Raw genomic sequence first — 18331 nt, forward strand, 5'->3', positions numbered from 1 at the left:
CATTTTAAGGCACTAAATTTTGATGTGTTTTGTTTCAGGGCAATGATCCATACAATACACAACAGATCCTGGTTAGGGTGAGACAAAAAAAATTTTTTAATTTGAAAACCAAAGTGGTAACTAAAGCAATATGTAGAACTCTTAGGCAAAAACTTTATTATATCTATTCATATTCTGAATGCCATGCTGTGTGGTTGTGACCAAGTGACAACTTCTCTGTGCTTCTATTTCTTCCTTTATAACAGGTTGCTATCAGATTATATAAGATAGCTAAAAAGCACTTAACACAGTGCCTGACATAGGGCAGGGCTCTAAAATGTTTTTAAAACAATAGATTGTACATCATTAGTAAATAAGTGTAGAATTATGGAACACATTTTTCTCACTTAAACAGTGAAATGTAGAATTATATCTGGGAAAGGTAAGTTTGTATCAATTAGTCTGGAAAGCAAAATCACCACTAATAAAAGAATTTCTGTGAAAAAAAGATGGACTGCAGTAGGAGTCAAGAAAGAAATAGAGAATATGCCAATCCCTCTGCAGGTAGCCACTCATAAAACGCCAATGACTAGCCATTTGTGGGTTTACATATATTATCTCCATTGTCACAAAAAGTCTGCAAAATAGGTATTATCACCCTTTTCAGAATCTTTCAGTAACTAGTTCAATCATAAAATTGGCAAAGCTAGAATTTGAAAGGAGGTTCATCTGACTCCCAACCCTATACAATTTTCAGGATGTCACATTGTTTCTAGAAGTAAAACAAAAAGTTCACACTCTCTGAGTGCAGCTGTGGAGCCTATTATGCATATAGAGAATATTTAGATATTTAGCCAAAGAATTGCTGTTCTGCAATTTCAGAAGCTCTTCGCAGAATTGCAGTGGGACACTACAACCCTGAAATCTGCATTCTAGTATTATACTGATTTATATTTAATAGTCTAATAGCCAAATACCTTACAGACGCTAGGAAAGAAGTTATATAACAAAACTGTATCTATAGTTCCTCTCGTAACTACTTACATTTCCTTCAGATGCCTTATTTCTTGAACAGTTTGAAAAGCAAGTTCTTGTAGCTTTTCTGGGGCAAAACTGTCACTTATTGCTTTTTGAAATACTTCATGGAGAACCGTACCAATCAGCATTTGGCGTGTGGCTGGATCAGAGTTCTACCAGAAAAAAACAAAAATCATACGAACATCTTATTTCACAACGTATCAACAGATGTGATTGTACATTTATTACCTAACCTATTGAACCACCATAACCAAAGTACACTGGTGAGACAAATGCCAAAATATGAAACAATTTTTTTTCTGGTGAGTGAAATTATAGGTGACTTTCACTTTCTTCAATTTAGAATTACCTGAATTATTCTACAAGTTATTTTTTTCAAATCAGTATATTTCCATTTTGAAAAAAATTAAAATAACTTATATGAAAAAGTTCAATGTGGTCTCAAATATTTAACATATTCATCTCTAATTTCACTTTATAATGAACCCACATAGAAAAGTCAATAGACACATAGATCACAAAGTCATGTGAGTAAACTACTCAAACATGAAACAAACTTACAGCAGAGGTTTTTTTTTTGGCTGCCCCACACACCTGTGGGGTCTTAGTTCCCCAACCAGGGACTGAACCCAGGCCCTGGCAGTTAAAGCGCTGAGTCCTAACCACTGGACCACCGGGGAATTCTCTACAGCAGAGATTTTTTTTCAAATTTATTTTTTTAATTAATTAATTTATTTATTTTTGGCTGTGTTGGGTCTTCGTTGCTGCGCATGGGCTTTCTCTAGTTGAGGCGAGCGGGGGCTACTCTTTGTTGCAGTACGTGCGCTCCTCATTGCAGGGGCTTCTCTTGTTGCAGAGCACGGGCTCCAGGTGCACAGGCTTTAGAAGCTGTGGCTCGCGGGCTCTAGAGCACAGGCTCAGTAGTTGTGACGCATGGGCTTAGTTGCTCCGCAGCAAGTGGGATCTGCCCGGACCAGGGCTCGAACCCGTGTCCCTTGCATTGGCAGGTGGATTCTTAACTACTGTACCACCAGGGAAGTCCCCAGCAGAGATTTTTGACAAACTCTCGCCACTCAAAAAGAAACAGTAGTTTTCAATTAACTCTTTTATTAGCCTGGATCATCCCCTTGAAACTATCAAAAAACAAGAAAAAGTCCACAAGACACCCATCAGGAATTTTAAAAATTAATTTACAGGGAACTCTCTGTACTATTTTTGTAAGTTCTATGTGAGTCTAAAATTATTTCAAAATAAGGTTTTTAAAATATTAATATTCAGGTCTGCTTTATAATATGTGGTTAAAAGAGAAGTAAATAGTATCCCCACAATTGAAGAAAAAAGCTGATTTAAAAAAAAAACTATAAATAAGTGATAACTAAGACGATTAGAAAATCTACTTAGGTATTTTTCCTTCTTTTACTCTTCTTGCTTAGCTGCTTTTTTTTTTTTTTTTTTTTTTTTAGGCTGCATTGGGTCCTTCATTGCTATGCACGGGATTTCTCTAGTTGCAGCGAGCGGGGGCTACTCTTCATTGTGGTGTGCAGGCTTCTCATTGCAGTGGCTTCTCTTGTTGAGGAGCACGGGCTCTAGACCCCTGTCCCCTGCATCGGCAGGCAGATTCCTAACCACTGCACCACCAGGGAAGCCCTTAGCTGTATTTTTTGGTTTTCTACAGACATAGAGGCTAATTGTATAGTTAAAAGAATACCCTGGGAGGAAGAGGAAACTTAACAAATAAAACTCACATTCTTCAAAAATAAATGTCACTGGGAATTCCCTGGGGGTCCAGTGTTTAGGACTCCGTGCTCTCACTGCTGAGTGCCTGGGTTCAATCCCTTGTCAGAGAACTAAGATCCCACAAGCCGTGCAGTGCAATCAAAAAATAAAAAAGAAATGGCATTGAAACAAAGGGAGTGGATGTAAGGCAGAATATAGATTAAAAGAAACTATGAGACATATCAACCAAACATAATATTGTTTAGATACTGACGCTAACAAACGAACTGAATAAAAAAAATATTTGATAAAAGACATTAGAGATAAAACTATTAGATTAATTTAAGGAATTACTGTTTATTTTATTGTCTATGATAAAGATAGTGTGTTTATATATTTTTTTAAATCCTCAGCTTTCATTTAGTTGCAAAATAATACAATGTCTGGGAACAGCAAAATGGGTACATGGGAGTTTATTATAATCATCTCTTCGCATATGTTTGAAACTTTCCATAATAATGTTTTTAAAAGAGACTCTCACATTTACTTTTAGTTCACTGGGAATCACATGAAGCCAAGTTTGGAAATGCCCAGATATATTAAATTAAAATTTTTATCACTGAAATTAATTATATTATTATTAGAATTAATTATTTTACAAAATGTTGAATAAGATTCAAAGGATCTTAGGGCACCTGGCCTTGCATCCCAACACTGCCACTTACTAGCTACAGTAACTTTGGGCAAGTTACTTAACTTCCTGATTTTCCCCATCAGTAAAATGCAGCTGATTAATACCATCTACTTCACAGGCTTGTTGGGAGGATTAAGTAAGAGTGTAAAAGTGCTCTGTAAACTCTCAAGACCCTGTGGAAACACTGGCTGTTAATACTGTTCACCTTAAATGTTTCACTCAGGACAGCTCTTCTCATGCATCGAATACTACTGGCTATGCTTGTGCCAGAAATCAGCATGTCTGGATACAGAATCAAATATCCAAAATCTTCATCTATTATCCAAGTATCGGATATGCAGTCTCCCTCTAAATGAATGATGTCCCCTGGCTCTACTGGTACAAAGCACCTAAAAATAAAGCAAGATTAAAGTATACATAGTTTAGATTCCTACATTTAAACATATTAAGGAGGCTTCAAAAATAACTGGAGGGATTTCCCTGGTGGACCAGTGGTTAAGACTCCGTGCTCCCAATGCAGGGGGCCCGGGTTCGATTCCTGGTGAGGGAACTAGATCCCGCATACTGCAACTAAGAGCCCGCACACGGCAACGAACATCCCGCGTGCCGCAACTAAGACCCGGCGCAGCCAAATAAATAAATATTTTTTAAAAATAAACAAATAACTGGATATCTTATGTAAAGAAATAAGTATTTCTAAATTTCTGGGTCTTGCATCATCTACTGCAAAAGCTATCAAATTATTAACAGTGTATAGCTTCAATTATGGATGAGGTTGTTCTAATAATAATTCTCTCATTCTTAAGACTTATACCTACAGCTTCTATAAGCCTTGAGGCATGAAGCCAAACACAATGTACCAAGAACAAAATCATATTTATCTAGTTCAAACCATCCAACTTGCAGCCTAGACAAAGTTAGACCTCCACCTTCTCTGCATCTCCCCTTCACCCCTCACATACCACACACTGCTTGAGAAGCAACAGCTAGAGTCTAAGGATGTTCTTTGCAGTAGGCGGGCCTCTCACTCTTGTAGCCTCTCCCGTTGCGGAGCACAGGCTCCAGACGTGCAGGCTCAGCGGCCATGGCTCACGGGCCTAGCCGCTCTGCGGCATGTGGGATCTTCCTGGACCGGGGCACGAACCCGTGTCCCCTGCATCGGCAGGCAGACTCTCAACCACTGTGCCACCAGGGAAGCCCTAAGGATGTTCTTATGCTGTGATTAGTTGTCCTCTTAGTGAGAACTAAATGAGGTTTAAGCTGCAGTCCCAGAAAGTACTGGGAAATAGGAAGTAGTGATTTAATAAATCCCCTTGTACTTGATTTTCAAATGACAATAAAAATCAAGTTTTGGAATAAGGGACTTGAGATGCTGGTGTAATAGGCACAATCCTTATGCAGAATTAATTCAGGTTCATATCTACTCTCTTTATTAACAATTAAATTATTGCAACAGCCACACAAGCCCATGTGATAGTTTGTAAGATGGCACCCTTAAGACTGCCAAATCAACGCCCAAAGTCACACAAAAATTACCAGTCATTCCTAAGGATACACAGTTCTTTACATTCTAGCGACTGCGAAGCAGTGATGATTAGGTGCTTTTCATGCTTTCCTTCTTCATTCTGTACAATATTGACTGCTAATACCAGGTACCGGTTATCCATTCCTCGGCTCAGAACTGTTGTAGAAAAGGAAGCTTCCACCTTCTTCTTCTGAAATCTAAAGCATACACATACAAAACTACTGTAGCACAAGCATGAAATAAGAAGCCATCCAATCTCTTTTATCTACAAACCAATCTTCTAGTTTTCTAGGTTTGTTTCTTCCGGTAAGCTTATCACAAGACCATTGGCTAAAAGAGGTAAAGAGAGAGAGAGCAAGGGCATAGCAGAATTCCTATTATAAAAACTTCCCAGAAGCAATGCCATTTAAAACATACTTATGATATGGAATTTTCCAAATATAAGCTCTATGAGGAGCTCTTTGGGACATCTATGATTATGAGGACGAATGGTAAACTGAAAAATATTAGACACAAATTCCTACCACTGGTGCAAACCTTCCCAAAGTACAGTGAAAGGAAATGTCTAGGACACTATCTTTTTGTAAATAAAAGATGTTTGTTATGGAAAAATATAGTGTGGGTGGTTTGCTGGAAGACCTACTGTGAGCTTCATTATTATATTAATCTTTCAATTAGGAGAGTACTTAGCAATCACCTAGTCCAACCTACTATTTAATGCAGGAAATCATTCTATAAAACCTCATTGGGGATCAACTAGCCTATGCTTTGCAGAGAAAGCAAGATTAATACCTGTCACCTTAACCATTCCTTCATAGAGTAACTCAGAAATTTCTTATTTATAATGGGCAAGTCGATTTCACAATTCTTTTATCTACTGATCCTATCCGCCTGAAAACTGCAAAATAATCTCCTCTAGAAAACATTAAGTCCCTCTTAAATCTTTCCAGTTTGACTGCAGTCTTTATCAGTGACAGTCCAAAGTCATTATCTCTCCAGTTATTACCCTAAAACTGTCTTTGTCACCCAACCTTTGTTACCCACCTAGGTTATGTTCCTCATTCACCTACCCCACGCAGCCTCAGGCCATGAATTTCCCAAGGTCAGCTGGGACGCTTTAAGGATCTCCCAAAACGAACTGCTGATCAAAACTCAAAGCGCAAAGATCCGTCAACAATAATTAGCCTCAATATCATTACTACTGACAATTCTACACTAGGCTTGCGGGTCAATTTCCCCGACCATTTAAGTCTCTCTGAGGGTACAGATTTCTCCCTGGGATAACTTTCTCCAATTAAACATGAAGAAAAGCATCTAGCAGTTGCAATTTCGTTTTAGGAAGACATTTAAGGTGGCTAGGACTCCCCATATTCAGGAAAGTGGTGATATCAAGGTTAAGAATGAACTGCTGGGTGAGGGAGAGTATTCAAGCTCTGGCCCGGGCTTGGCCCCAAAGAGAGCCCTGGGAAACAGACCCCAGCTCCGGAGGCTCGTCGGGAGCCCCGGGACGTGAGCCTGGTTACTCTGCCCCAGCCCCGGTCCGCGGAGGCGCGGGTGCGGCCTCTCCCGCTCCCTTCTTTTCAAATCTCCCGCTTTGTTCCCAGACCCTCCCCCCGCTCCGCTCACAGCTCCGCCGGCGGCGCAGCCTTATCTCCGAAACTCTTCCCCATTAGCAGCTCCAGTTCGTCCACCTGCTCCATCCCGAGCGCAGAGACCTCAAACTGCCACCAAGTGAAACCAGGGGAACCCGGAGCAACACACTGGGGGAAAAGGAGCGCGAGGCCGCGTGGCGCCGCGCGCATGCGCCGACCAGCCGAGGTCCCAAGAGACCTGCGCGGGCAGTCCCTCCCGCGCCCTGCGCGTGAGGCGCTTTTGCTCCTTTGCCTTAGGGTTTGGAAAACTGGGAGTCTTCGTAATCTGGCCCAGACTAAATACTCCGGCTCCTCTGTCTCTCCCTGTCTCTGTCTCTCCCCCTCCCCCTTCCCCTCCCTCCCACTCTCTCGACACGCCGACCCATGTCCTACACAAGCACTTAGTATGAACAAAACTGCAGTTGCCCAAACCAAGGCGTCCCTTGTTAGCTTCCGGAATTTTTCCCTCTTTGGAAAACCACCTCTCCTCCTTTTTTTCTGGCTCAACTGAGAAAATGCAAGCTGTCAGAAAAGAACTTCCTCATCATGCCATGACTAAATCTACAAAACCACTAATATCTCCTCCCCGTTTTATAACCTCTTCCCACTTTTTTCAGCAGTGGACAGAGCGTTCCTCCTATCAGTGGGCAATCCCTCTACTTCTACTTGGGATCCCAAGGCCTCTTGCATTCTCAAGGGCATTACTTCTTCTGTTATTCCCTCATTATCTACTATCCTCAATCTGGCCCTCATTATTGGATCGCTCCCTGGCTTGTAATGCGTCCCAGTATCTCTCATCTTTAAATGATGTTACCTTGATGGAACCTTTTCTCTCTTGGCCACCCTCCTGAGGAAAATTTCTTTAAAGAATTTTTTTCAAGGGTATATCCAATTTGAACTCCTATTCACTTTCCTTTTGCTTTTAGTTTTTTGAATTAAAAGTCAATTTTTTTACATACACAGAATATTAAAAACCACCTTTAAAAATAATATGCTACAGGGCTTCCCTGGTGGCACAGTGGTTGAGAGTCCACCTGCCAAAGCAGGGGACACGGGTTCGTGCCCCGGTCCGGGAAGATCCCGCATGCCAAGGAGCGGCTGGGCCCGTGAGCCATGGCCGCTGAGCCTGCTCGTCCAGAGCCTGTGCTCCGCAACAGGAGAGGCCACAAGAGTGAGAGGCCCATGTACCGCAAAAAAAAAAAAAGAGTCATGTACCAAAATGTTTATTGCAACTCTATTTACAATAGCCAGGACATGGAAGCAACCTAAGTGTCCATCAACAGATGAATGGATAAAGAAGATGTGGCACGTATATACAATGGAATATTACTCAGCCATAAAAAGGAACGAAATTGAGTTATTTGTAGTGCGGTGGATGGACCTAGAGTCTGTCATACAGAGTGAAGTAAGTCAGAAACAGAAAAACAAATACCATATGCTAACACATATATATGGAATCTAAGAAAAAAATAAAAATAAAAAAGGTCGTGAAGAACCGAGGGGTAAGACGGGAATAAAGACACAGACCTACTAGAGCATGGACTTGAGGATATGGGGAGGGGGAAGGGTAAGCTGTGACAAAGTGAGAGAGTGGCATGGACATATATACACTACCAAACGTAAAATAGATAGCTAGTGGGAAGCAGCCGCATAGCACAGGGAGATCAGCTCAGTGGTTTGTGACCACGTAGAGGGGTGGGCTAGGGAGGGTGGGAGGGAGGGAGACGCAGGAGGGAAGAGATATGGGAACATATGTATACGTATAACTGATTCACCTTGTTATAAAGCAGAAACTAACACACCATTGTAAAGCAATTACACTCCAATAAAGATGTTAAAAATAATAATAATAATAATATGCTACAGAATATTTAAAATATACAGAAATGTGGGACTTCCCTGGTGGTCCAGTGGGTAAGACTCCGAGCTCCCAATGCAGGGGGCCCAGGTTTGATCCCTGGTGGGGGAACTAGATCCCACCTGCAGGCCACAACTAAGAAGTCCTCATGCCGCAACTAAACATGCTGCAACTAAACATGCAGCAACGAAGATCCTGCATGCAGCAACTAAGACCCAGAGCAGGCAAGATAAATAAATATATATATATATATTTTTTTTAATTCAGAAATGTGTAAAAAATAATGATCACTTCCTAAGGGTTTCACCCAACTTAAAATAATCTTTATCAAGAGTTATCTTTCACATTCATGTTTATTCATATAAAAGTATGAAGAAGTTATGATCAACTTCCTGGAAAAACAAGAATGGAAAATCCTTGCCTGTAGTAGTTACAGATTTTGTACCTGTGATGCCACAATCAACTGGTTTTCCGCCAACATCACAGGCCCTCTTCAATCTCCTTTACTGTCTCTTCATTTTTCTGCCCAATCTCTAAATGTTGAAAGTCCTCAGAATTCAGTCCTGAAAATTTTATTTGTCTACTAGCTCCCTAGGTTATTTCAACCATTTTCATGGCTTTATTTATTTATTTATTTATTTTTATAAACTTATTTATTTTATTTTTGGCTGTGTTGGGTCTTCGTTGCTGTGCGCGGGCTTTCTCTAGTTGCGGTGAGCAGGGGCTACTCTTTGTTGCGGTGCATGGGCTTCTCATTGAGGCGGCTTCTCCTGTTGCGGAGCACGGGCTCTAGGCGTGTGAGCTCAGTAGTTGTGGCTCACGGACTCTAAAGCACAGGCTCAGTAGTTGTGGCGCTCGGGCTTAGTTGCTCCGCGGCATGTGGGATCTTCCCGGACCAGGGCTCGAACCCGTGTCCTCTGCACTGGCAGGCGAATTCTCCACCACTGCGCCACTGTCATGGCTTTAAATACCATCTCTATCCTGCCAATTCTCAAATTCATATTTACAGGCAAGGCTTTTCCTCCAAATTCAAGAGTCCAACTGCCTGCTTGACATCTATACTTGGAGGGAAGGGGGAAACTTCTTTAACATGGCCAAAACGGAAAAAGAAATTTTTTTTTTGGCTGCAAGGCTTTCGGGGATCTTAGTTCCCCAAACCCAGGCCTCCTGCAGTGGAAGCGCGAGACCTAACCACTGGACTGCCAGGGAATTCCCTAAAATAGAACTTTATATTTCCCCAACAAACCTATTATTCTTCTCAGTAATAGCACTAACCACATCCAATCCAGAGGCAGACCGTAGATTCTGCCTCTAAAACTATCTTAAATCTCTTCATTCCTTTCCATTTCCACTGTCACTACCTAATCATTATCTCTCACATGTGCTTCCATTCTTGTCTCCCTGCAATTTATTCTTTTCCCTTTCCTAATATTTTATCATAAAAACATTCAAATGTACAGAAAAGTTAAAAGAATTATATCATGAACACCATATACCTATCACCTAAATTTTACAATTAACATTTGCTATCTTTAGCAAATGTTATCATTCATTATCACAATGTATATCTATCTATCCATCCCCTCTATCCATCCATGAATTCAAGTTTTTCTTTGTAAATGCATTTCAAAATAGCAGACATCAGTGCATTTCACCCCTGAACACTTTAGCATGCACATCATTAGCTAGAGTTCAATATTTTGTCTGTGGTACTTTAAATGTTTTATGTAAATTTCATATGTGAATCGCAGAATTTACATAAAATGAAATGCACAAATCTTGTGTGTACCATTTGATGAATTTTGACAAACATGTTTGACACCAATACTTATTAAGATACAGAATGTTATCATCACCCCCAGAAAGTTCTCTCTTACCCCTTCCCAGGCAATTCCCACATCCATCCCTACTGGAAACCCAACCACTAAACTGATTTTTTTTCACCCGAGATCTGATTTGTCTATTCTACAACTTCATATAATGAAAATCACATGGTATGTACTATTTTGTATCTGGCTTCTTTCACTCAGTATAATGTTTTTGAGATTCATCCATTTTGTTACATAAACCAGCAGTTTGTTCCTTTTTATTGCTGAATAGTAGTCTACTTGGTCAGTCTCCAGTTGACAAACACCTAGATTATTTACAGTATTTTGCTATCTTGAATAAAGTGGCTACAAATATTCTTGTATACATTTTTTCATGGATGTGTGCTTCTGTTTCTCTTGAATAAATACCTTGGGGTGATATTTCTGGGCCATGGGTAGGTTTATATTTAGGTTTAACATAAGAAACTGCCAGACTTTTATGCAAGTGGTTGTAACATTTTACACTATTGCCAACGATGTTTCAGAATTCCAGTTTCTGCATATACTTGACAATATTTGATGCTATCAGTCTTTTCAGTCTTAATTTGCACATCCCCATCACTAATGAAATTATTTTATCATGTGCTCAGTCATTTGTATATCGCCCTTTGTAAATGTCTGTTCAGATTCTTTGCCTAGGGACTTCCCTGGTGGTCCAGTGGTGAAGAATCCGCCTTGCAATGCAGGGGATGTGGGTTTGATTCCCGGTTAGGGAACTAAGATCCCACATGCCGCAGGGCAACTAAGCCCACGCGCTGCAACTACTGAGCTCACGCACCTCAACTAGAGCCCACGTGCTGCAAACTACAGAGCCCACGCGTCCTGGAGCCCGCGCCACAACTAGAGAGAGAAAACCCACAGGCCACAACTAAAGAGAAGCCAGAGCACCACAACGAAGAGTCCACATGCCACAAGGAAAGACCCCGCGTACCTCAACGAAGATCCTGCATGCCGCAACTAAGACCCGACGCAGACAAAAATAAATAAAATAAATAAATAATAAATAGGGCTTCCCTGGTGGCGCAGTGGTTGAGAATCCACCTGCCAATGCAGGGGACACGGATTCAAGCCTTGGTCCGGGAAGATCCCACATGCCGCGGAGCAACTAAGCCCATGCGCCACAACTACTGAGCCTGCGCTCTAGAGCCCGTGAGTCACAACTGCTGAAGCTCACGCGCCTGGAGCCCATGCTCCACAACAGAAGAAGCCACCACAATGAGAAGCCCGTGCACCACAATGAACAGTAGCCCCCGCTCGCGGCAACTAGAGAAAACCCGAGCACAGCAACAAAGACCTAACGCAGCCAAAAGTAAATAAATAAAATAAATTTTAAAATAATAATAAATAAATCTTTTAAAAAATCCTTTGCCCATTTTTTTCTTAACTGCATTGTCCTTTTATTATTGAGTTACAAATTTTTTTTTTTCTTTTTTGGCTGTGCCAAACGGCATGGGATCTTAGGTCCCCGACCAGGGATTGCACTCAGGACCTCGGCAGTGAGAGCTCGAAGTCCTAACCACTAGACCACAGGGAATTCCCCAGGAATCTTTTATATAATTCTTAATAAAAGACTTGTCAGATAGGTTTTGTGAGTATTTTCTCCCCATCTGTGGCTTGCCTATTCATTTTCTTAACAAGATTGTAACCCAGCAGGACCCTATGGGGCCTTCCCCAAATCCTCTGCTTTAGCTCCTCTCTGAAGTCCTTAGATAATAGTATCTGATACACATTTCCTGAGTAGTTCTATAGACGTGAAAACCCCCCACCTTGTGGGATCTCAGTTCCCCGACCAGGGATTGAACCTGGGCCACAGTAGGGAAAGCCCGGAATCCTAACCACTAGACCACCAGGGAACTCCCTGGAAGGTGCTAACTGCTTGATGATCATGAACACATAGCCCCCAGGCCTGAGGGAGCCTGACTGATGATGTTAACCCCTGTGACACCACCCTGTTACCTCACAAGCTGATCACATACCCTGCGACCCCACCCCCCTCACCTGGCCTTTAAAAATGCTTTGCTGAAACCCTTCGGGGAGTTTGGGGTTTTTAGAGCATGAGCCCTCCATCCTTCTTGTATTGGCGCCTTATAGTAAATGCTGCACTTTCCTTCACCACAACCCAGTGTCAGTAGCTTTACTGCAGTGGTGAGCAGACCCAAGTTTGGTTCAGTAACAAGATCTTTAGATATGTGTAAATTGTAATCTTTATGAAGTCTAATTTATCCATTTTTCTTCTATGCTTTTCGCTTTCTGTGACCTGTGGAATCCTTGCCAACCCCTAGGAAGTAGAGATATTCTCCTTTGTTTTCTTCTTGAAGTTTATTGTTTTATTTTTCATTTAGGTTTATGATCCATCTAAAATTAATTTTTGTGTGTGGTGTGAGGTAGAGAATGAGTCGTGTTACCCCCTCCCCGTCCCCCCAAGCATGTGCATATCCAGTTTTTCCAGTAGCACCTGTACAAAAGACTACCCTTCCCCCATGGGATTGCTTTGGCACCTTGTTAAAAAAAATCAAATGGGAGGGGCTTCCCTGGTGGCGCAGTGGTTGAGAGTCCGCCTGCCGATGCAGGGGAAACGGGTTCGTGCCCCGGTCTGGGAAGATCCCACATGCCGCGGAGCGGCTGGTCCCGTGAGCCATGGCTGCTGGGCCTGTGCGTCCGGAGCCTGTGCTCTGCAACGGGAGGGGCCACAACAGTGAGAGGTCCGCGTATCGAAAAAAAAAAAAAAAAAAAAAAAATCAAATGGGCTTCCCTGGTGGCGCAGTGTTTGAGATTCCGCCTGCCGACGCAGGGGATGCGGGTTCGTGCCCCGGTGTGGGAAGATCCCACATGCCGCGGAGCGGCTGGGTCCGTGAGCCATGGCCGCTGAGCCTGCGCGTCCGGAGCCTGTCCTCCGCAACGGGAGAGGCCACAGCAGTGAGAGGCCCGCGTAGCGTACAAAAAAAAAAATCAAATGACTATATAAGTATAGGTCCATTTCTGGCTCTCTATTCTGGTGGTTTGTTTTTTTTTTTTTTTTTTTTTTTTTGCAGTACGCGGGCCTCTCACTGCTGTGGCCTCTCCCGTTGCGGAGCACAGGCTCCGGACGCGCAGGCTCAGCGGCCATGGCTCACGGACCCAGCCGCTCCGCGGCATGTGGGATCTTCCCACACCGGGGCACGAACCCGCATCCCCTGCGTCGGCAGGCGGAATCTCAAACACTGCGCCACCAGGGAAGCCCCTATTCTGTTCTTTTGATGTTTGTGACTCTTTATGTCAGTATCACATTGTCATGATTACTACAGCTTTACAGTAAGTCATACAGACAGGTACTGTATGTCTTTGCTCTTTTTAAAGATTGCTTTGGGTATTCTAGGTCCTTCACATTTCTATATAAATTTTAGAATCAGGTTGTGAATTTCTACAAAGAGCCTGTTGAAATTATGATTGAGATTACATTAGACCTAAAAATCAATTTGAGAAGTATTGATTTCTTTAAAATATAGAGACTTCTAATGCATTAACCTGGTTTATCTCTCCATTTATACAGATTTTCTTTAATGTCTCTCAGCAACATTTTGTAATTGTCAGTGTAAAGCTCTTGCATATATTTTGTTAAATTTAAGTATATATATATTTTTATAAGTTTTTTTAAAATGTATTTATTTTATTTACATTTTTTTTGGCTGTGTTGGGTCTTCGTTACGGTGCGTGGGCTTCTCATCGTGGTGGCTTCTCTTGTTGCGGAGCACAGGCTCTAGGCACACAGGCTTCAGTAGTTCTGGCTCACAGGCTCTAGAGCACAGGCTCAATAGTTGTGGCACACAGGCTTAGTTGCTCCGCGGCATGTGGGATCTTCCCGGACCAGGGCTCGAACCTGTGTCCCCTGCATTGGCAGGAGGATTCTTAACCACTGCGGCACCAGGGAAGTCCTAAGTATATTTTTTTATGTTATTTTAAATGAAATTGTTTTCAATTGCTTCCTGCTAGTATTTAAAAATACAATCTTTAAAGTTTACCTGAGGACTTTCCTGGTGGTCCAGTGGTTAAGATGCCACACTTCCAATGCAGGGGGTACAGGTTTGAACCCTAGTCAGGGAACTAAGATCCCACATGGCGCATGGTGCAGCCAAAAAAATAAGATAAATAAAATTTACCTTATATCCTGAGACTTTGCCAGTAGTTGTTTTGTGGATTCATTAAGACTTTCTATGTAAATAATCATGTCATCTACAAATAGAGGCAATTTTACTTCTTCCTTTCTGATCTTTATGCTTTTTATTTCACTTTCTTTCTTAAGTTCACTGGTTAAATAGAAGTTCTGACACTGGGCATCCTTGCCTTCTACTGATCTTAGGGGGAAAGCATTCAGTATTTCACTATTAAATATGATGCTAGCGGTAGGTTTTTCATGAATATTTGCTATGGTTATCTAATCTATGTAAAAAACAAAAACAAACCTCCAAAACTTAGTGTCTTTAAACAACAATCTTTTTTAAATTTATTTATTTATTCTTTTTTTTTTTTTTTTTTTTTTTACTTATTTATTTTTGGCTGCGCTGGGTCTTCATTGCTGCGCGTGGGCTTTCTCTAGTTGTGGCGAGCGGTGGCTACTCTTCGTTGCGGTGCTCAGGCTTCTCATTGCAGTGGCTTCTCTTGTTGCGGAGCACGGGCTGTAGGTGCGAGGCTTCAGTAGTTGCAGCACTTTGGGCTCAATAGTTGCGGCTCGTGGGCTCTGGAGCACAGGCTCAGTAGTTGTGGTGCACTCGGTCAGTGGCCCCGCGGCATGTGGGATCTTCCTGGACCAGGGCTCGAACCCGAGTGCCCTGCATTGGCAGGCGGATTCCCAACCACTGCGCCACCAGGAAAGCCCTATTTATTTATTCTTGTGGCGTGTGGGATCTTAGTTCCCGAACCAGTGATCAAACCTGTGCCCCCTGCAGTGGAAGCGAGGAGCCCTAACCACTGGACCGCCAGGGAAGTTCCCAACAATAATTTTTTTAGCTTATGAATTTTCATTTTGGGCAGGGCTCTGTGAGGAAAGCTTTTCTCTGTCCATGAAGCATCAGCTGGAAGCTGGAGGATCCACTTTGAAGATGGTTTACTCAAATGGCTGGCAAGTTGAGGCTGGCTGACAGTTTCTCTACAGGGGTTGCCTGGCTTCCTCACAGCATGTTGTGAGGATTCTAAGAGCAAGCATTCCAAAAGACCAGATGGAAGCTGTTTCAGCTTTATGACGTAACTTCAGAAGCAACACAGCATCACTTCCACTGTAGACACAAGCCCACTCAACCAGATGTAAGGGGAGGGAATGGTCTCTACCTCTTGATGGGATGAGTGTCAATGACATGAGAAGAACATGTGAGATGAGATGTACGGTTGGAAAATTAATCTGACAAAATGTTCTATCAGATTGAGGAAGGTCTACCCTAATGTGATTAATTTTTATAATGTATCAATTTTGAATTTTGCCAAGTGATTTTTCTGCATCTATTGAAGAATCATGTGTTTTTCTCCTTTATTCTGTGATTACAGGAGATTACACTATTGACTTAAGATTGTGAAGCAACTTGGCACTCCTAGGATAAACCCAATTTCGTCACAATACAATAAACTTTTTATGTATTGCTGGATTTGATTTGCTGATATGCTGTTAAAGATTTTTCCATCTTTGTTCCTGAAGGATACTGGTTGGTAATTTTATTTTTCTGTAACAACTTGGTCAGGTTTGGGCATCAAGGTTATAGTGGCATCATAAAAGTACTCTTCTAATTTCTGAAAGTTTGTATAAAATTATTTCTTTCTTAGATGTCCAATAGAATTCACAATCTGAGCCTGGAGTTTTCTTTGTGGAAGGATTTTTGATAAATTCAGTTTCTTTAATTGGTTATGCAGATTTTGTTTCAGATACATCAGTTTTGGTTGTGATTTTCAAAGCCTCTGCCATTTCATCTAAGTCATCAAATTCCTTAGCAAACAGTTATTTAGAGATCCTGTATTATCTTTTTAACATCCACAGGATCCATAGTAATGTCATCTTTTTCATTATTTTTTTTTTTTTGGCCACGCTGCATGGCTTGTGGGATCTTAGTTCCCCAACCAGGGACTGAACCTGGGCCTTCGGCAGTGAAAGCATGGAGTCCTAACCACTGGACCACCAGGGAATTCCCCATTCTTGATACTGGTAATTTATGTCCCTTTTTAGTTATCAGTCTAGCTAAGGGGCTTACCAATTTTGTTGATCTCTTCAAAAAACCAATTTTGGGGTTTGTTATTTTCTCTATTCTCTATTGTCTGTTTTTAATTTTGTTGATTTCTGTTGTTTTTTATTTTGTTGTTTTGGCTGTGCCAGCATGTGGGATCTTAATTCCCCAACCGGGGATCGAACCCACACCCCCTGCATTGGAAGCACAGAGTCAACCACTGCACCACCAGGGAATTCCCTGATTTCTGTTTTAAGTGCATATAATTGTTGATAAAGCAGTGATCTTTGTAAAAATATAATCAGGCAATTTTATTCCCCTACTGAAAACCTTCAAGGCTTCCCACTGCATTTAGAATAAAAGACAAAATCATTACTATATCCTATAGAGCCCTAAATACATTGATCTGCCCTTTGTCTACTTCTCCAACCTATTTATTGCTACTCCCTCACTCAGGGAGCTTCATTCACACTGGGCTTCTGACAATTCCTGTGTCAAACTAAACTTTTTCCTGTTTCAGAGTTTTTGTACTGTGCTGTTCCCTTCACCTGGGCCATTCTTCCCCCACAGCTCTTTGCAGGACTACTTCCTTTTCATGTGTAGGCTTAAAGTTTAGCACATCAAAGAAACTTTTCCCTGACCATTCTAAAGTAGCACTCTGATCCTTACACCCAACAATTATTCTCTATCATGTAATCTATTTACTTCCTTAATAAGCACTTTCTAGGAATTCCCTGGTAGTCTCATGGTTAGAACTCTGTGCTTTCACTGTCGAGGGCCCTGCATTCAATCCCTATTAAGGGAACTAAGATCCCACAAGCCACTTGCTGGAGGGAGGGGGGCCGGGGGCGGGGCAAAAAAAACTTCTAAAGCACTTTCCAAAAACTATAATCATTCTATTAATTGGTTTGTATTTATTACATATTAGAGCTTTATGTGAATAGGAAGGATACTACTGTGTTGAACTATAGCATCATGGCTAGTAGACTACGCTGTAGGCTGAATCTTAGATCCACCACTTACTGTGTGAACCTGGGCAAGTTACTTGATATCCCTGGGTCTCAATTATCCCAACTGTAAAAAGGAATATTTAACAGTGCCTATCTTATACTACTGTTATAGAGTTAAGGCATCAAAAGTCCTTAAAATAAGGAATGGAACATAGTAAATCCTCAGGAAATATACATGACTTATTATTTGTCATTGATTTCTAGTTTGTAACAATGTCTAACATTCAAAGAACTGACATAAGTGTTTAAGTATACAGTTGCTGTACAAGTATGTCAGATATCATTGGCCCAACTCTGCAAGGCAGTGCATACTCATATAATATAGGTATTATTATTTGCCATTCATCCTGGCTCAAGTTAGCAACAAGACATTTCTGTGAAGAAAAAACAAATAACTTTCCTTCTAAATTGCTCTTTCCCTGAAATATTTGTGCCTCGTTTCTCTCTACTAGAACATTTTCTCCAAAAACAGGGACCAAACCTTCCTTCTGCCCATCAGTAAACATCACTGAGCAACTATTACGATATCATACCCTGTGCTCCTTAAAGGGGATGAAGGTATGACTCTGCCCATGAAAGAACCAATTGGGAGGACAAGTAAACATGCAGTAACCAAAAAGTATGGTACATACCCTGTTAGAGAAATACCCAGTGATAGATGCTATTGGGAATCCAAATCAGACTGCAAGTACAGCTAACAGACCTCTCAAAATATGCCCCCATAATGCTGATATAATCCGTGGCACACAATGGGTGCTGCATAAATGGATGTTGAGTAATCTGGGGGAAAATGTTATAAGATATTATTATATATACCCACTAACCTTTTC

General features: G+C 41.5%; 1 protein-coding gene across 1 annotated transcript in view; it reads right to left on the reverse strand.

The window, feature by feature from the left end:
* SLC25A16 (solute carrier family 25 member 16) overlaps window positions 1–18331 on the reverse strand; it is a 94163-nt gene that overhangs the window by 40424 nt on the left and 35408 nt on the right. Inside the window, exons 9-11 of the mRNA XM_082603008.1 lie at window positions 4964–5149; window positions 3633–3816; window positions 1024–1169 (exon numbers count right to left, since the gene is read on the reverse strand). Of these exons, the coding sequence (XP_082459134.1) occupies window positions 1024–1169; window positions 3633–3816; window positions 4964–5149 (516 nt within the window). The remainder of the gene's footprint in view (window positions 1–1023; window positions 1170–3632; window positions 3817–4963; window positions 5150–18331) is intronic.

Source organism: Mesoplodon mirus, assembly GCF_964341445.2.
Source record: "Mesoplodon mirus genome assembly, chromosome: 2".
In the NCBI taxonomy this organism is placed as follows: Eukaryota; Metazoa; Chordata; class Mammalia; order Artiodactyla; family Ziphiidae; genus Mesoplodon; species Mesoplodon mirus.